The sequence below is a fragment of the Rhinolophus sinicus genome, chromosome 2 (assembly GCF_057876585.1).
Source record: "Rhinolophus sinicus isolate RSI-liver-muscle chromosome 2, RSI-T2T, whole genome shotgun sequence".
Classification (NCBI taxonomy): Eukaryota; Metazoa; Chordata; class Mammalia; order Chiroptera; family Rhinolophidae; genus Rhinolophus; species Rhinolophus sinicus.
The window spans coordinates 172,377,382-172,398,629 of NC_142502.1; the positions used below are offsets into that span (position 1 = coordinate 172,377,382).

The following is a 21,248-nucleotide window of genomic DNA, read 5'->3' on the forward strand; positions in this document are numbered from 1 at the left end:
CCAGCTAGGTCTTATTTTTGGGGAAACACAGTAATACTGTACGTTAATTACAAGGTATGTTAAAAAGAGATGGAAAAAGGGGCAGCTAGATGGCTCAGTTGGTTAGAGCGCCAGCTCTGAACAACAGGGTTGCCGGTTCTATTCCCACATGGGATGATGGGCTGCACCCCTGCAACTAAAGATTGAAAACGGCGACTGGACTTGGAGCTGAGCTGCACCCTCCACAACTAGATTGAAGGACAATGACTTGGAGCTGATGGGCCCTGTAGAAACACACTGTTCCCCAATATTCCCCAATAAAATTTATGGAAAGAAAAATAAGATGCAAAAAAATGTAGAGCCAGGTAAAGGTGGAGGTGTGCCAGTTACAGTTTTAAAAGGGGGTGTTACAAATACTTGCACGTGAATGTTTATAGCAGCATTATTCATAATAGTCAAAAAGTGGAAACCCAAATGTCCATCAATCGGTGAATACATAAACAAAATGTGGTATATATATCCAATGGATGAAATGAAGTACTGTAAAAACATAAAATTTTTTCTCTAGGATTCCAACAACAACAAAAAGAAATGAAGTACTGATACATGCTACGACACAGATGAACCTCAAATATACTACGCTAAGTGAAAGAAGCCAGTCACAAAAGACCACATATTACATGATTCCATTATACGAAATGTTCAGAAAAGAAAATCTATACAGTAGAAAGTAGTTGAGTGGTTGCCTGGGGCTGGGGTGGGAATAAGATTAACTGTAAAAGGCATGAGGAATCTTATTGGGGTGATGAAATCATTCTAAAACTGGATTGTGGTGGTGGTTGCTCAACTCAGCAAATGTATTAAAACAACACTGCATTGTACCCTTAAAACAGGTGAATTTATGGTATGTAAATTATACCTCAAAAAAGTTGTTTAAAAAAATTGAGGGTATTAACACAGGCATCGCTGAGAATACAATATATGAGTAAAAATTTGAAGGGGGAAGGGTCGTAAGCATGTGACTATTTAGGGGCAATATGCCAGACAACAGGAAAGCCTATATACAAAGAACCTAGGGTGAGAGCACACCTGGTGTGTCTGCAGCCCAGCAAAGGTGCGAGTGTGGCTGGAGCTGGAAGTTTTTAGACAGGAAGGTAGGAGACGAAGTGAGAGAAGTACTGATGGATGGAGGATGGTGGTGACGGAAGTTGCACAGAGCATTCAATGCCACTGGAAGGACTTTGGCTTTTACCATGAGAGAAAAAGAGAGGTATGTATGAGAGTCCTAGGCCGAGGAGTGGTGTGATCTGACTTGCATTTTAAAAGGATCATACAATATGAAGAAACTACAAAAAGAAAGTATTGAATGTTCCATATAAGCTAGCTACCTCCAGAGTGACCTCTCTTAGCTGACTGGGAGACTGAAGAAGTTCTACAATGAAAAGAAGGGGAAACTTGTCAGTGTCTCAAAACATGGCCTGTGAGCCACTTGTATCAGAACCGCAAAGGGGGCTTGTTATACGTGCAGGTGCTCAGACTCTGCCCCGACTTCCGAATATCTGGGGCTGGGATGTGAGACGCCAAGTTTTACGAACTTCCCAGGTGACACCTTTGAGAAACACATGAACCAGGTAAACATTAGGGCCCCTTTAAACTCTCATGAGAAAGTATATAGGCAGCCTGAACCATGTTTATCTAAGGAAATGGCTAAGGTTTATTATAAACGGACATCTGAACTATTTATTTTATTTTATTATAAAGTGGCTTCCCCCCCATTCTCAAAATCCTTACCCAGTTGTTTTTTTTCCCAGCATAAATTTCCATGTTTTCTCCATACTGTGGCTCTTCCAGTAATGTCTGGTATTCAAACATGAGACGGGAGCTCTCACGGAGACGGCTGCACTGAAACTGGTGATACTGTTGGACAAGTTCCTTCACCACAAGTAGGAGACATTCAGGATTCGAAGGATTCCAGGAGGCAAGGTTCTGTAGAAGCCACAAACAAAAGACCAGTTAAAAATGAATTTTTGCGCCAGCCTGGTGGCTCAGGCGGTTGGAGCTCCGTGCTCCTAATGCTGAAGGCTGCCGGTTCGATTCCCACATGGGCCAGTGGGCTCTCAACCACAAAGTTGCCAGTTCAGCTCCCACAAGGGATGGTGGGCTGCGCCCCCTGCAACTAACAACAGCGACTGGACCTGGAGCTGAGCTGCGCCCTCCACAACTAAGATTGAAAGGACAACAACTTGACTTGGAAGAAGTCCCAGAAGTATACATTGTTCCCCAATAAAGTCCTGTTCTTTATTTAAAGATTTAAATAAAATCTTTAAAAAGAAAAAAAAGAATCTTTAAAAAAAATAAAGAATTTTCATACAAACCTAGCATCACATTACCAAATCAATATAGGGGAAAAGAGAGATGAAAATCAAAAAGGCACAGACTATTCTTAATTAGTGATAAACTGAGAACTGCAATGAGAGGAGTCTTTGAGCTTGGGAATTTCTCTTTCCTTCTAAAAATCCTTGCAGAAAATCAAGAGGAATTCTATCATGAGTAGGAAGAAACAGTGAAGTGTAAAGTGGGGTAGTAATAAAACAAGAAACCTAAATATCCTAGAAGACCATAATTTTAGCTCTGGAAGACTTAATTTATTTCTTATTCTTTATAATTTTAAGTTTTTTCAATCAGCACCTAAATTCAGCATTATATGCTAATTTCATCAACTCAGATCCACCGACCATCTGCATCTGTAATACCAGATATAAATAAACACTCTGTAAACACTAGAGCCCCACAGAAACATAAGCGCAACGGTGATGGCTCAGACTGAAAAAGATAGGAACGGAGTAGGGAGGAGGGAAAACACAATTAGGAGATGCAAGGTTCAGAAAAAAAGATGAAGACAAGGGCTGTGGAAGTGGAAGCTTATGACCAGGAAAGCTGAGAATGAGGGAAAATCTATTAAGTATATAGTAGTTGTTAAGCTCACATTCATTCCTCATTCAACAAATATGGGTATTTACCAAGTACCTGTTGTGTATGAACCACTCTTCTTAGCAGTGCTGAGAACAAGCCAACCCCTTGCTCTCAAGGAGCTTACATTTTAGTGGGCCAAAATAAACAATAAACCAAGAATTCAATATATATCAGATGGTGATAACTGCTACTCAGAAAAATAGAGTATGCATCGCAGGAGGCGAGGAAGGAAGTGCTCCAAGGAGAAAGAAGTGATCAGCTGTGTCAAATGGTGTTTGCTAAGTAAGACGAGGCCTGAGAATTGACCGCTGGGTCTAGTGACACGCAGGTCCATCGTGACCTCAACAAATGTTATTTTGGTGAGATAAAAACTTGATTGTTGAGGGTCTAAAAGAGAATGGGTAGAAAGAAATAGCAGATAGCTATACAGACAATTTCACATGGCAACTAGAGGGGAATTGGGGTCAAGGGAAAGTTTTTCTGGAATATTTGTAACCTAATGCAATGTCAGTGCAGAAAGGGTACAAACGTGATAATAGGCGGGTGGCAGAACAGCAGGAGGGAAGATAATGAACAGGTAGCTGGGAACGGGATCTCACAGAGGGTTGGTCTGAGAAATGAGCAGCGAGTCCATCCAAAGGAACAGGAGGAAAAGCTAAGTAAACGAGTGGGAGTGCAGGCAGGTTGTTCCATGTGGTGACAGAACCTGTGGCGGTTCTCTCCTGAGAGGTTATATTTTTCTTCTTGAAATAGGAAGGAAGGGCATCAGTTGAGAGTGAGGCAGGAGGAGTGGATATTGGAAGTTTGAGAAGACAGTGTGAAATAGTCATTTAGAAGAGTAAATGGACTGAGGACATGAAGGAGGAATTCCACATAGCACTGAAAGCTCCACTGAGGTGAGAGGCATGATTTCTGTGTGAGAGCAATTAGCATAAATTCCACTGCCTGGGTGCAATGTGGAGTGGGAGGAATTGGGATTTAACAAAGGTTGGGATTTTGCCAGACAAGTATAATAGATAGAAAGAGGAGCGAGAGATCTTAGAGGATTTGCAAAACAATGATTGTCAATTATGATTACGCAGTTTAGGCCAGAAAAAAGCCAGGCAAGTGCATAAGGGAAGTGAGAATTAGTTGAAAGGTGGTAGGACCGATTGTCCTGGTGGCTGGAAGAATTGTGGGAGTTGAGATATAAAAAGAATGGCAGGAGGTGTGGTCAGAGAATGGGATGTTTTCAACTGAGATGATGGAAGTGACCTGTCAATGGTATTGACAAGGTCTGGCTAAGAGTGTGCCTGGCTGAAGTACAGTGGAGGACGAGACCACTGACGGAAAGGAAGTTAGGGACTGAGAGGCCAGGGTGTTGGAAGGATCATTTACACAAACACTAAATCACCTGGAATCATGACGAGAGCAATAATGCAGAGAGTAACAAGGAGCCATGTGCTAAAATCTTCAATGAAGGTCTACAGAGAACAAGGAGGTTGTAGTGTGTCCCATAGTCTGATGGCTTGAGATTCAAAGCTGAGGATGGGGGTTTAGGAAAAAGGGAATGATAATTTCCTTGATAGCAGCATGGAAGATCATATATTATGATATTTTACGCAAGAGGAAACTGAGGCAAAAAGTAGTTCAATACCTTGTCCAAAGTCACAGGGCTATTAAAAAAATAAAGCTGGGTTTCTGAGAAGCAATTGGCTCCAAGTCGCCCTTGAACACACCAGAGGTTCTTACACATTTTGGTCTCAGGAACATTTTACACTCTTAAAAAGTACTGAGGAACCCAAAGAGCTTCTGTATATATTAATTATATGGATTACATGTACTATATTAAAAATGAAATCTGAGTAAATTTTAAATATTTATTAATTCATTTTAAAATAACAAACCTACAATGTTAATCTAAAAACTTTTTAATAAAAGAACTATCTTTTTCTGAAAAACAGTGAGAAGCATGGCCTTGTTTTACATTCTTGCAAATCTCTATAATGTCTGGTTTTTAAAAAGAGCTAGATTCTCCTATCTGCTTATATATTCCATGTTGCAATATGTTGTTTTGGCTGATGTATATGAAGAAAATACAGCCTTATTCAAATATGTACTTTGAAAAGAGAGAAGTGTTTTAATAGACTTTTCAAGTAATTCTGGATATTCTTCTTTGATACTACACGAAAACTTAACAAGTGGTAGTTTCTTAAAGGTTAGCTGCAATATAGAATCTGAAGCCATATTAATAAATATTTCATACTCTTACATTAAATTCCACTTGTCTATCTTGCATTTTAAATGGCTCTTTGACCCATGTATGATTTTGTACCATCATGCACTGGTCATTAGAAAATCCTGCTTCACTGAGTTATGCAGATCTTCCAAATGTTGACACGTTTCATTTATATACCATCAAAAAGTCACATTCATTAACATCATGATCAATCTCATCAGAAAAGTCTTCTATCAAAGAAAGCAAATAAAAGTTAAAGAAATGCAGTGGGGTCAGATGGCTCAGTTGATTGGAGCGTGAGCTCTTAACAACAGGGTCGCTGGTTCGATTCCCACAAGGGCCAGTGAGCTGTGTCCTCCACAACTAGATTGAAGACAACGAGCTGCCGCTGAGCTGCTGGAGGGGCAGCCAGATGGCTCAGTTAGAGTGCGAGCTCTCAACAACAAGGTTGCCTTTTCAATTCCCGCCTGGACTTGGAGCTGAGCTGCACCCTCCACAACTAGACTGAAGGACAACGACTTGACTTGGAGCTGATGGGCCCTAGGAAAACACGCTCTTCTCCAATAAAAATTTTTTTTAAAAAGTTAAAAAGTTAAAGAAATGCATCCTTTAAAGCAGGGGTGTCCAAACTTTTTTCAACGGTTTTCACCAAGGGCCATATGCGGTAAAATACACAAACAGCCGGGCCACTCACTCGAGGTGAAGTACGTATTGCTTCACCTGGTTTATTTAAGTAAGCTAAATATATTTTTGAAATTTGCTGCGGGCCAATTAAAAATGGATTGTGGGCCGCAGTTGGCCCGCGGGCCACAGTTTGGACACCCCTGCTTTAAAGGGATAGTAATTACTTTGCTCTACTGTGTGGATTTAAAGGGACTAAATGACAATAGAAAAATCATTAAATGGTATTTATAGGAAAGATAGGTCTCAAGGGATGCTCAAATAAAGACTTGAAGAACCGAGGAAAAAGTAGAAGCTTTAGTATCGCAGTGACTGAAAGTGACCCTTGCTATGAAGTGATCTGATAAGAAGAGTACAAGTCCTGTCCTCACTGGCAAACCTTTGGACCTCAAGTGCCTGAAAATTCCTTTTGAGCTACTCAATAACAACATAATGTAGAACTTGAAATGATCATTATGTAGCTTGCTATGTATTTCTTTCAGAGATCAAATATTAATAGGAAAAATACACAATATTCCATGTCTTGGTCTAGTACTTCTTTTAAGTCCTTGTTCTAGTACAAAAATAAAAAGCTTTAGTTGCTTCATTAAAAAAAAAAAAAAGGTTTTTTTAATTGTATCATTTCTCGAGCTGTTTGCAAGTTACAAGCCTGTATCTACACACACACACACACACACACACACACACACACACACACACACACACACACCAAAAACAATTATGGAAGCATAGAAGCTGGCAAACATCTCTTACCAATTTGAATTCATTTCAGTTGATTCAACCTAATTGTTAAATGCATAGTAAAGACAAGCCAATCAGTCCCTTTCCATTAAAATACAATTTCCCAATACATGGAAATGCACTTGACCTCTTTGGCCATTTAAATGCACACTTCCCCGGGAAATGACTTAGCTGAAAAACATCCCCATCAAGGGAGGTCCAGATATGCTCAATAAGATAAAAATTCCTCCACTATTGCTACATGACCCCTTTTACTTATTAGGTAATTTGTGGTTTGAACCACTTTGCCTAGAAGGGGAGAACGTAGAAGATATACAAGATTTTGGTCACTTCCTAAGACTAGTACATATTTTAAAAACAGGTCTAGCAATGCAGGACTTTGGACCTTTCCCCTCTTTTAGGTAGGAGAAGGAGGAAAATGCCCAAAGCTTCTTCAGGAAAAGGGGGCAGGGGCATAAATTAACAGGCCTCTTTATGAAAAAGACAAAAATAGGCATTTCTCTTTTCACAAAGTTCATACTATACTTAAGAAATTAAACAAGAAATCTGAAATGGCTGTGAAAAGTGGGCATCGATACATAATATATCAACAAAGAGAATAAAAAAGAGAGTTCAAAAATGAGTAATAAAAATGCATTCAGAAAAAGTGATAAAACAAAAGAAAATAGACAAAAGCAAAAGAATTAACTATCATTACAAAACCTTATTCATTCTCACTAAACACCCATGAAGCAGTTCAGCAAAGGTATTATACCAGTTCTTTTTAAAAACTGGTTAACTAGAACAGTTGAGTAACTGCTGATACTCCTGTGGAAAACAACTGACAGTGTAGAATGTAAATCTGCCAACCCCCCCTCCATTCAGTTCAATAAAATATCATTTTCTAACCGAAGAATTGGCACCTGCCTCATTTGCGGTCATGACCTATCTCACGTCTAGTGATACTTCCAGATTCCCCATTTTGGTTCCCCTGTCCAGGCTGCCCAACCTGAGGGATTTTCCTGCTCGTGTGGCCCTCAACCTTCCCACATTTTTTCTGTCATAAATACAAATCGATGGCCCCACAGACTTGAAAAAACCCAACCAATCCTCAGTTCCTTATCTGAGCTTTCTTATGTCAGAAACATAGTGAGGGATGTTTTCAGATGTCTCGCTTACCTCCCATTCACGTTTCACTTATTCAAAACACGACTTCTCAGCCATGCTGAAGCAAATTCATGCACAAGGACACCAACAAATGAATAAAGTTGGGAAACACATACTAGGTTCATATCTTTGGGGAGATGAAGAAGGAAAATAAGCAACTTAGCAAATGAGCCCTGGGACCATCACTGCCTAATAATGGAGAGGGGAAACTTCAAAGGGAAAAGAAAGTTTCTTCTAAAAACATAAAGCTTATAATAAAAATTTTCAATTAAAGGATAAAGCACAGGAAATAATTAGAAATATTACTAAAAATTATCTAAAACGTCTTGCTACAAAATTGTGAACAACTGTTTAGCAATGTGCAAGACACAACACTGTATTGTATTATTTGAAAGTTGCTGAGACTAAATCTTAAAATCTCTCATCATAATAAAAAGGAAATCTGTAAATATGGGTGGTAATGGAGGTTAACTAAAGTTATTGTAGTAATCATTTCATAATTCACATATCAAATTAAAATGTTGTACACCCCAAACTAATATAATGTCACAAGTCAATTATATCTCAATAGAAATTTTTAAAACAATATATGAAAAATATGTAATCTTACTAAAGAATTGTCATTTTCCTGGTTTCTTCTTTTTCAAAGGCTAATGTTTCCTTGAAAAAGTAATATATGCATATGGTAAAAGAAATATTTTCCGATAGCATCAAAGAGTAAAAAGAACAAAACTAAGTCTCCTTCCAAACCTGGACTATCAGATTCCCCCCACTCCCCAAAAAGACTACTCAGTCCCCGAGTTCAACCAGCCCCCTTGCATCAGGCCTTGGTTTGAACTCATTAGCCTGACTTTTACTCCAAGATAGGGTCATGGGACTCACTGATTTGTCCTGCCCCTCACTCAGCATTCCCCATCAGAGAAGAAAATTGGGCAATAATTATGAAATAAAGTTTATATCTTAAATTAGTGAAGTTCTTTTTTTAAGCGTATAGCTAAGGCTGGTGAGGATGCAGTTTAATGAACACTTTTACACATAGGGTGCAAACTGCTACAAGCGTTTATTTCTATTTTTTTTCAAGAATCTTAAAAATGTTCATTCTCGATACCCCTAGAAATCCCATTTCTGGGAATCTATCGGAGAAAACAACAAAAATAAGCGGGGGGGGGGGGAGCTCATAGACAAAAAAATATGTTATACATAGAGTCATTTCTATCATCCAACTGCAAATAACCTAAATACCTGATAAGAAATAGTTGAAAAACTATTAGTTATTCAAAGGAATAACATGCAGCCAACATGTTTATAAATACTGTGTAATAGCATAAAAATACTTTTGCTAAAATATTACACGAAGACAGATGTAAAACTATATCTACATAATGATCATAACTTTGATTATCCCCATCCCCTCCTGACCCTCCGCAGCGAAATCCACCTATGCATAGAAAAACTACAAGAAATGTTAACAACTGATGCCTACAGTTGGGAGCTATTTAGAAGAGGGTTTGTTTCCCCCTTCTTCCTCACTGCCTATATCTTCCAAATTTTCTGAGTATATGTTTAGATATATACATGTGTATGTGTATATGTGCACATATATAACACATGCACATACTTTCACACTGGAAAACATACATTTTAGAAAGAGAATAGGGCCGGCCCGGTGGCTCAGGCGGTTAGAGCTCCATGCTCCTAACTCCGAAGTTTGCTGGTTCGATTCCCACATGGGCCAGTGGGCTCTCAACCACAAGGTTGCCAGTTCGATTCCTCAAGTCCCACAGGGGATGGTGGGCAGCGCCCCCTGCAACTAAGATTGAACATGGCACCTTGAGCTCAGCTGCCTCCCGGATGGCTCAGTAGGTTGGAGCACGGGCACTCAACCACAAGGTTGCCGGTTCGATTCCTCAAGTCCCGCAAGGGAAGGTGGGCTGCGCCCCCTGCAATTAGCAACGGCAACTGGACCTGGAGCTGAGCTGCGCCCTCCACAACTAAGACTGAAAGGACAACAACTTGAAGCTGAGCGGCACCCTCCACAACTAAGATTGAAAGGACTTACTAACAATTGTCACCCCAATAAATTAAAAAATTAAAAAAATTAAAAAAAAAAAGATTGAAGGGGCAACTTGACTTGGAAAAAAGTCCTGGAGGTACGCACGGTTCCCCAATGAAGTCCTGTTCCCCTTCCCCAATAAAATCTTTAAAAAAAAAAAGAGACTAGCATACTTCAAATCTTTCATTTCAAATCATTTCTCAATTTCAAAGTTTAAGAAATTCCACTTGCCATTTACGTATTTTATGAAGTCAGACTTCAACTATGTCTTCTGATCAACAAAAAGCCAATTCCATAGCCTTTTGGAGAACAAATCTTGCATCACTTAACTCTAAATAAATATGCTTCAAGTAACCTTGAACTTACTGTTTCTTAAATTCCAAGCCTCACAGAACATTTCCAGAAAGCTAACACAATATGCTATAATGTAATGGCCACAGTTGTAGGAATTTACTATGCTTTTCTCAACCAAAACTCTTTTGTGCTACATTCCTCTGAATGGAAGTCTTAGGAAATGACCAATGATATTTTACATTTCTCACAGAACTGTAATTGGACAGCATGAATTTTTAAAATGTCACTACATCTGGAAAATACAAAAGATAACAAACATTAATTTGCCATTTGACCTATTTATAAGAGGACTAAGTATTAACAGACATGGATGTCTACACTCTACAGTAGGACAGAGTTGTATAACTCCTCTAATATAGCATTCAAAATAATTTAAATGAAATTATCTTAAACATTGTTCTATATGTCCTAAAAATATAGCAACTTGTTAACTTCTTAAAATAGAGTTAACATAGCATAACATGAATTTGGGGGTGGGTGAGAGGAAAGTTGGATTAGGAGAAACTAACTTTGGGACTACACAGAGCAAGTCTACTCTCACTTCCATCTAACTATGCATCCTCCATATATGCACAGCCATGTGGCCAGCAAAAGACAACACAGCACTCCCAATCTTAGCCCTTAGATAGTTAACTGGCAGTTAATGTTTTGGGATTTTATTTTTGAGAAGATTCAACTATTAAGAACAAAATGGGACCATGGAAGAAGAGAATATTATAGTTGGATTCTGCTCCATTACAATATGTAGGGTACTCACAGAAATAAATTTGGGGAAGGCAAAAAATTAAGTAGGGTCATTCTGTAATCCTCAGTGGCTTTATTTTCAAATATTCTAATAATTCTCTTCATCCTTCTAAGCAAAGCCTCTAAGATTTGAGTTGGTTGCCATGATGTTTGATGCTGTTGTTAATTACAGTCTATGAAAACTCAGTGGATTCTGGGAAGCATGGAAGCTAAATCAAAGAGATGCACATCTCTACAGCCAAATGAATAGCTAAGGAGACAACCAACACTAGGCCATTTCTGTGATCAATGTGAGCTAGTAGAGGTATTCCTGTGAGTACAGTTAAGTCTTCACACCTACTTAGGAACCGTGTCTGACAAGAAAATTGAATGTACTCTGATGAAATGTGGTGATTTGTGGCCTGTGTTCGGTGGCTACTGCTGGAGCCAGGAGTAATCCGAGTAGAAGGCACTCCAGACCTCACAAACCCTGCTTCAACTACAACTCCTCTGCCATTCTGTTTTTGTTTTCGTTTGGTTTGGTTTAGTTCTGATTTTGGTTTCGTTGAAGTTTTACCTAAGCTGTCATTTGAAAAAGAAATTTTTTTGGAAAAATGGATCCTGTCTAATAGTGAATACTTCAGTGACATCGTATGTTCCTTCTGCCATCCCTATTTGTGACCCTCTTCACCTTGATATCAGAAGCCCGGCTAAGAGAAATACAAAATCTTAAAATGGCCTGGAGGACCTTCAAGAAGATGTGCTGAAATGTTCTCTAGTTTTTAAGATGTTAGCTCCAACTCACCAATTAGACTACAAACACACAGCTTGTGCTTGGAGTAAGGGGATTTGTCTCCTTAAATCATACATATCTTGCCAGTAAACAAAGCGGAATTGACATCTCCTTAAAAAAATCAAGTCTATTTGGGGCCAGTCATGGAAGCTACTGGCTATGGTTCTGCCCCAGCTCTCTCTAGAGCTCTCCAAGGTTCTGACCTGCCTCTCAACTAACAAGCAACTTCCCTGGATGGTTTTTTGTTTTTGTTTTTTTAACTTTTTGTGACCTAGGATCTTTCTAAAGGGTCTTTTTTATTGCCTTACAGGATAGAATACAGCAGTTCTTCCCTGGTTTACAATCAATCAAATCTTCTGGCTCCTAATGGTAACGTGGTCCTGATCCTGTATACAGAACATGACCATTACATAGCCTTGGGAAGGACAAAGGTAATGTCTTGGGCAAAATATACAAATACCTTAGTAGCTAAAAAATAACTTTCCCATATGATTCTGTGATAGAACTGACAGACTCATGATAGAGAAAAGGCAAGATAGGGAATCTTAAATCTGAACTTTTTGAAATGCCATTCAGTAGGCAGCTTCCCCCACAGTTGCTAGGTAAGCACAACTTCCAATTAAAAGAGAAGTTCTGGGGAATCTTCAAATATCTACCAAGAGACGGCCTACTGGTGCATCTCACCAGAATTCCGCTAGCATCTCAATTTTGTGCTAGGGTGCCAGAATCACTGGAATTGGTATATTTTACTTATTTCGTTTCTTCCACAGGAAAGTATTCGATCTAAAATACACAAACGCACCACAAAATTATACCTTTGGCTCCATTTTAAAAATTGTAACATCTCTTCTTGCCCATCAGAAGTTGCTATAAGACTACCTTTCAGTTCTTCTTAAAAGGTGGCCAGGTCCATGTCATGTGGCACTGTCGCTTCAAATAGGTCTCGAGGATTACACAGCACATGTCCAAGTTCTGTTTCTTTCTTTGGAATTAGGGGTAAATAGATGGGAGGAAACAAGGGTGGGAGGGAGCAGGGGAAGGAAGGCATCTCAAACCACATCTCTTGATTCAGCCACATTCCTTGTTTATTAAGAGGAGGAAAGTACACAGCAGATACCTTTCTACCCTGGAAATCTCTTCAAGTGGAACAAATTTAAGAAGAAAGGAAAGAGTACCTTCCATAGAACCTTTACTAGTCTTTCTTCTCTTAACACTGCTCCAAGGGTATCCATTTGGAGAACAGAAATGGTATCTTTCCACACATGTGTAAAAGAACTAAGACTGGGAACACTAAAATCACTGAATATAAGAATGAACATAGAAAAAAAACAGTAGATTTAGTTATTTTTCAATAATAATATTCAACTCTTTGGAGAGTGCTAGATTGACTAGTAACTAAATCTACTCTATTTCTTCTATACAGTGTTGTCTCTACCTCTACAACTATAAGGTGCTATCCTTTAAATAAAAATCAAATCTATTTGATGCTAAAATGCTCAAGTTTTATACCTATTATTTCTCAGAAAAGAATGATAAAATAATATTAGTATTAAGTTCAGTTTTGGATAAAATGCCATTATAAACTAAAATTTCATTAATAAACTCTAAGCATTAGAAAATCATTTTATGTATTCAACAAAGTGTTTTTTTAAAAATTGAAACTTAAATTCCTTTAAGCTGAGAACATGAGTTAATCAAGACCCCCAACAATTGCCCCCCCCCCAAAAAAATAATCCTCTTGTGGCCCCAGCTTAGCTGTGACTCAGAAATGACTTGCTATTTACCTGAGTCACAGATGCCACACACCTACCTTCTCAATCAACGCTACTCAGACTCGGAGAATAAAAGGCAACATTGCAATGGCAGAAAAGAAATTAGCAAATATGATTTCTAACTTAATTTAAATTGTTTTTCCTGGGGATGTATTTAAATTGTCCAGGTTGCTCGAATATCATCCAGGGATGTGATTTTGAGGGAGACAGCTTGTTACTGGTTTTCCTGGCTGTACTACAAGAAACAACAGTGTGAGCTTATTTTAAGTTAATGTGCGCTTCTGTGTTTCTTTACAAGAAATTAACTGCAATCATTTAGTTAAAGCAAATACTTTTATCAGGTTTCACTTTTCATTAGAAAATGTCTTCTGTCTTTTCAACTTAGAAGGTTATGAATTCTAATTTATTTCTACCCATAGATTTTAAGCTGGGAGCAAATTATTTAAATCACCAGTTGCTGACCCCTGCCCTAGATGATTTCCCTAGGCTAGACTTGGCCCCTGGGCTACAATGATTTATACTGGACAACTGCTTCTCCTCACCTTGGCTGAGCCCCCTGGACTGAATTCCAGACCTGCAGCATTTGCCAGACTTTCTTTTTAGTCAAAATACCAGTCTTGGGCCTTCCTGGCCAGTCGTCTTAAAGCCATTAGTGTCCTATTAACACAATCTGTATGTAAATGATTAGGGGAAACATCAACTGAAAAGGAGGCTTCCCCAAGCTCTTCCTGTTATACTAGCCACATGCAGCTATAAGAGCAAGAAAGGAAAAGCAATGTAAAGTAGACCACCAACTAAAGGAAAGGATATCCACAAAATGCAACACACAAGGTAGTGAGAGCTTTCAGTGTCTTTATCCTTCCCCCTAAAAACTCTACCTCCCAGCCCCAGGTCCTTGCTCTATAATGTCCTTGCCCTAAGCCCATATTTAGTAGACATCTATTGTTTGATGTCCATTGCACTCCTTCTGATAACACAAACCCAAATTTCCTCTAGAAACCACCCCTCCCCATTCTTAGGCATGGGTTCTGAGTAAGAACCTCCACTTCAAGCTCCTTAGGTCCTGGTTCCCTAACCCCATCAATATTTCTGATGCACCTAGCATCAACGACTGAGTCAGCTATGGACACATGTCAAATCAAACCAATGAGATAAATGAAAACATCAGCTGAGACTTCTGAGAAAGAAAAGTGTTCTTTCTTCCCAAGGAAAGAGAATATAAACCCTGAACTGGAATAACAATTCTGTATTCACAGGGAAGGGATGTGAGCTGCTGGGTGGCTGTGGAGACTAAGAACAAAGTCAACACAGTGGAAAGCAGAGCAGAGGATAAAAGAAACAGAAATAAACTGGGTCCTTAAAAGACATTATTTCAGCCACTGGACCCAACCTTATCTGAAGCCCTTTTAAGTTCTGTAAGGCAGTGAAGTCCCCACTACCCAACAATGATTACAATCATTTCTCTTAAGGAAAAAACAGGAAGGAAGGGAGGGAGGGAGGAAGGGAGGGAAGATGGAGGAAGGAAGACCATACCCTTGTATTAAAACTCATTCAATGAACTTAAGTTAAAATGGATCTGAAATTGGTATCTTAGATGTTCCCTGTCCCAGAGCTTTTTAAACACCAGTAAGGTATCTGATTCAGCGGGTAATAAAGGGAGACTTCTGAAAAAGCCAATAGTTCTGTTGAAGAATGTAAAGGAGAAAAGTGAACAACCCTTCCAGACCAGAAAAGGACACTTTGATTACTGACATGTGTCTGGAGGCTACTATATGCAGCAGCCCAGCCTTCATTAGCACTGAGCTTAGAAAGGAGGTCTCCATGGGCTTCACGGTCCTGTAAACAGGAGATATTTCTACCTTTCCTCCACCTGACTGAATAAGCAGCACATACAAATTGTGCCTGGCGTCTCATGAATGCTGGCTCCATGCCAAACTTGAAATGCACACCTTTGACCAGCAAACCTTTACATCTTTTGCACACATTCTCTCTCCAAAGAGACAGAAAATTGGGCTGCCAACAAAGCAGCCAGAGCCTTCCAACCATTTGTCAACTTAGCAATACATAGTGATTACTCAGTTTCATCAATTTCCACTTCCTTCAACTCGCCATCCCTGTCCAGCCCGGCAACCATTCCTCACCAGCTCTTTCAAAACTGTGGTGCTCCTCACAGTTAACTAAAGAAAAGTAACTGTTTCAAATTACCATCCCAACAGCCTTCCCAGGGTAAATAATCATGATACACACCCCTCCAACGAAATGCCTCAAGAATCTTAACAAAGTACTCATATCCTGAGAGGCCAATTCCTACTGCCTTCAACTCACTCTCATCAAACAGAATGGGGTTCTTTCTGTCAATAAACACCACTTTTTTAAAAAAAAATCCCTTAATAGAAGGCCGTCTTCATTTACCAAGGAAGCCTGATAGCATCCAGCAAGTACATGACAACTTTTCTACCTACAGCTATAGTTCCCATACGGGCGTATCATCAGCATTAACTGAGAAAGCATCTCAAAAAGACAGATTCTCAGGTCCTAGCCTCTGAGGCACTGATTCAGTAGGCTTAGAAGTGGTACCTACTCCTTGGCCCAGAGAATCTGTTTTGTGATTTTTGGAGTCATGTTCAGGCATTCTAATAGCAAGGTGGAAACCCAGAAAATCTGACCATCTTCCTGATTTTCTCATTAGGATCAGAGGTCCAAACAATGTCATATAAACTCATTAGGTCTTCACGTAAGAGCCACTGTCTAAATGATGGCTAAAGGCTCCATCCACTAGAGCTTTCCAGTAGAGTTGCCGCACATATTTCCCTGGAAGTAACAGAATGTGTCTTCACACTTCTCATCTACTTCTAACAATAACTGACACCTGGAATTCAGAGCTACACATACCCAGAAAAGAAAAGACATCTTCAGCGATGGACAGCCAGCATCATTCTTGCTAATTCCTATTTTTCCTACAGTAGTGGATTCTACTAAACTTGATCCCCTCATCTGCCTACATCTATAGTATCTTCCAGGCTCCTCCTGGGACCCCATCATCCTTAATTTGATGTCACCTATGCCCCAGAAAAATAAGCACCAAACAGCTTACTAAACAGTGTGATCACTCTTAAAATGGATGTATTTATTTGAGTTTAATTTTAAATCACCATTTTTTCTCTCAAATGTTTTTGTGATAGTTCCATTAGTATTAAGGAATTATAGAGGGGTTGCAAATTGGCAGCCTCGGCCTGAAGTCATGCTTCCTTTGATCCACAAAAACAAATTTTATTAGGAAATCTTTAGACAAAGCATACACACTTCAGTAGATCACAATCCCCACCTATTACAACTATTTTATACCTGTCTTTTTCACTCATTTGTATTACTTGGCTGGCCCTTTTAGGCAGATGAGTTTGTAACCCCCTGAATTAAGATTTTGGGGCATTTCTTACAGATATTTTTTAGTTCCTTCCGTGTTTCCTTCATTTATGGTAGACACATAAGGTGTTTATTGTTGTCATGTAAGCAAAATGCAGCAGAACAAACAGCTAGAGTTCCTCAGGCATTGAAAATTGAAGATAAAAAGAAAGTTCTCCCATTCAGTGTACCCACCAATGTTCATAAAGACTGACTAATTGTCTGGGTGATATAGTTACTTTATATTATCATCCCTCTATTAACTACAAACTATCTGAAAATAGGGACAGTGTCTTATTCATCTTTGTGCCAGGGCTGCGTTAGACATCACGGGCTATTCAAAGTGGGCACTCAAATTATTGGTCAAGTGAATGATCACCACCGTTCCATTCATTATAAATTAAGGTAAATATATTAAAGGATCCAAATTTCTCCCGGGGTCAGTACAAATACTGGCTACTGGGAGCCAAGCTAATCTGTGGTTACGAGCAGAAGTAGACAAACGAAAACCGGACAGCAATTCTAAAAATACAATATTGCAATGCGACTAATTACAGCCATCAATCATTAAAAGTTTGAACAGTCTGAAAAAGATTATCTTAAAAGCATTTTAAGACATAATTTCTTTCCAAAGTCTAGAACACTTAAAATAAGAATTTTGAAAGTCATAAAAACAAAATCAATATCATGGCTCAATAGAGAAGGTCTTAGGGGTACAAAATAGCACATTAAATCAGTTCCCAGTTGAAAAAAAAAACCGAACCACAACAAAAAAAAAAAACGCATGAGATGTAGAGCTTCCTGTTTTTCATAAACCTTATTAATTGTGCTTCCAGAAAACTACCAAGCATCTGCCTCTATGCAGCTAATTCTTTTAATCTTGGAGATCTCACAAGGAAATAGAGAGTCTACTGTGCCAGGATCACTATCTTCTCCAGCCAAAATCATTATGCCATGGAGCCAATTTCCTCTTGGTAAATTTTGATCAAATTCCTTCAATTTGCAGCTTGCTTAGTATTAGTAATGGCTGTACATGTCACAAGTCGGTATAGATGTGTATGTGTTTAATAATATACATTATATTAACAAATTTAACAGTAACATGTACACATATGCACACAGGTAAACATGTATCTATGGATGCAACCGCACATACACACATATATCCATGCATATTGGTTCCTGTAAGTCCCTGTATTTGACTCTCTTTGAATACCTACCACAGTCATATAGCCCATTCAGGCTTTCTTAATCCAGTAGTAATTCTTTCATAATTAACATTACTTTGGAAGTCTGCATGAATCAACTCTACTACATAACTACAATATAATGACAATCAAGGTTAATAACAATAATTCTGTAAAGTTGTACACCTGAAATTTATGTTGTTAACCAATGTTACCCCAATGCATTTAATTTTAAAAAGCATAATTTTAATGTTATAAACAGTCCCTCAAAAGTTTCTGAATCATCACAGAAAGATCAAACTATGTTCTACTTTCAGTATAAAGGGTGTATTATCAAAAATCAATTATTTTAGGAGAACTGGTGACCTGTATATAGCTTATACGGTAAATTTTTCTGAGTGAATATTTGATTAACCAATCTACCTTATTTCCCAGAGATTCTTGATAAAGTGGCATTTCTGTAATTTTTATATATGATTCCTCTGTCTTTAATATGTACACACTACAACATATGTTATTATTAACACGGACTGTGGATTAAGCACACCGTGTTTTACAACTATGATACATAATTCTTCAGTCATTTGAGTGCCAAACTGTTGACTCTAGTTGTTGTGATTCTTTAAAATAGTCCATATTAAATATAATTCACCTTTCCTGGTGAATCAAGGTCATTATGATGAGAACATATTATACTGCTATTATTAAAAACAATGGTATCAGTAGGGGTTTTTAAGTGAATAGTGCTATCTGGCCTTAAAATGAATGACTCCAGAATACTGTACCTTTATAAACCTCCTGTTGCTTTTGATAATTCTTTTCTACTTACTATACATACATTTGTCTCATTTTGCTATAACCAGTGTTACCATAAATTCTAACCTTCAGTCATGCATTACACACAATTATCTACATAAAAACTAAAGATGCCGCTGTATTTCATACACATAATAAAGCATATCCCTATGGCAGCTATCACAAAATTCAGAACCCCTTTTTTGGAGGGGACGGGTGGAGATTATTTTTGGTTTATGACTATGTACCAGGTGGTTGAAGGTGCATGAAATCTGGGAAATGTATTCATCTACCAATTGATAGGAACTGCAGAGGAACAAAGAAACATATTAAACTATGCCATGAGGATACAATCAGGAAAATCCAGTCTACGGTAAATTTCACAGGACAAATGGCCCAGCTTCTTCAACCATTAATTGTAAATTGAAGGGTGGGGAGGGGATGGGAACGTGGAGAAAATTTATAAGTTAAAAGAGACTTAAAAGGTATAACAATTACAATGCATAATTTGAACACTGACTGATTATTTGATGATGCTAGGGAATTGCTATTAATATTTTTAGACAAGATAATGGTATTTTGTTTATGCTTTTAAAAGATTTATCATTTTAGGAACATATCAAAATATTTACAGATGAAATGACATAATGTATAGGATTTGCTTCAAAATAACATGCCGGGGATAAGTGGATGGGAGTACATATGAAACAAAATTGGTTATGAGTTGACAATTATCAAAGCTAGATGACAGCCCTATGAGGATTCATTATACAATACTTTCTACTTTTGTATATGTTTGAAATTCTCCATAAATCAAAGTATTATAAAACGAGGCAATTCTATAGTTAGAAAGAATTTTGTCTGGCTTTGATTTCTAAAAATTATTTGATTTCTAAAAATTACATCCAAGAATTATGCTTTAAGTTCTAAAATGGCTAGTTACAAATTTACAGTCATGAAATGATGCTAAAAGTTAAGGAAGCTATATCCAATCTGGCTAAAAGAGTTTCTCAGTTTCAAAACCTTGATTAATCCTTCATCGTAAATGTTATAAACATCTTATATTGCATTATTTTCTTAAAAAACAAAAATTTTCATAAGGTATGTTGTAAAACAGCACAGAAGTTTACAGCACAAGTTTAATAGTTATAAATTGAAAGGTCCAAAAAAGTACTAACGCAAAGTAAGAAATGGTTTCTAGATTTTCTTCAGGAAGTTAAAGTCATTAGATTATTGGATAGTATTTCAATTGTTTGTTTTTAGTCTTAGAAGTTTGAAAATTACTATTACAGATTTTCTGATTCTGTAATATGTTATAAAAGTTGCCAATTTTCTTCATGATAAACTAGAAAAGATACATTTATAACATAAATCTATAGCTAATTCCAAAATTATTTCTACTCAATTCTATTCATATATCAATACAAATATACAAACTCAAATGTTTGAAATAATTACTTCATCTTTTCCTGACTCTAAAATGCTCTTAATGAGTGGATTTAGTGAATTTGGGTTTTGGAATAGTAGTACCTAGGTAAAGGCCGAAAGTAAAACAAATGGTTAACTTACACTTTAAGATAATAAATTAGTTTTTTAACTAAATCAAGTTTCATTGGGACAAATATTGCATTTTTAAGATAAGTCCTACTGGTGCTGACTGAGCTAAACGTTCATGTTAACCTTGCAAACATCTCCATATTTAAAAAATAATCCTTTTAAAATGTACCTTTAAACATACAAATTATATATAATTGTTATATTTATCACTATTCCTACCTATTAACTTTTTTTTTTTTTTTCAAATCTCCTAAAGGACTCCTTTCATTTAAAAATGTGACTGATGATCTCTGGGATTATTTTATTTTTTTCCTTTTTTATAGTTGACATCATTTTTTTTTTTTTTTTACTTAAATTTATTGGGGTGACAATGGTTAGTAAAATTACATAGATTTCAAGTGTACAATTCTATAATACATCATCTATATACCACATTGCGTGCTCACCACCCTCTCTGGAGCTATTTTAGATACTATAAGTAATTAGTTTCCCCTTCTTTTAAAAAAATCTATCATAATCCAGACTTTTCACTTTTCAATTTGGCTTCTTCATAAATGTTCCTGAAACATATTCAAGAAACTGAATTAAATGTGTCGAATGTTTTGCTTATAATAATATTGTGCTTCTATGGTATTTTCATGTTCCAACAATTTAAAAACATTTTTTAAATGTATACAAGGTCTACTGAGTCATTGTCAATTCAAGGCTACAAACCATTCTGTGGTTAAATGATTACATCAGACCAGTGTAAAGGTTGAGCTGGCACTTTACTTTGCAGGTTTAAATATCTTGGCTCTCCAAAGCCTGTGTGGGGGCTGCAGTTTGGCATAAAATTCTCAGCTGGATGCAGATAATTTCTCTGAAAAAATGTTTT

At 37.6% G+C, this 21,248-nt stretch overlaps 1 protein-coding gene across 1 annotated transcript in view; it reads right to left on the bottom strand.

Annotated features, from left to right (window-relative positions):
- Positions 1-21,248, bottom strand: part of BABAM2 (BRISC and BRCA1 A complex member 2) — a 367,671-nt gene that overhangs the window by 250,407 nt on the left and 96,016 nt on the right. Inside the window, exon 5 of the mRNA XM_019735370.3 lies at positions 1,771-1,965. Coding sequence (XP_019590929.1) covers positions 1,771-1,965 — 195 coding nt within the window. The remainder of the gene's footprint in view (positions 1-1,770; positions 1,966-21,248) is intronic.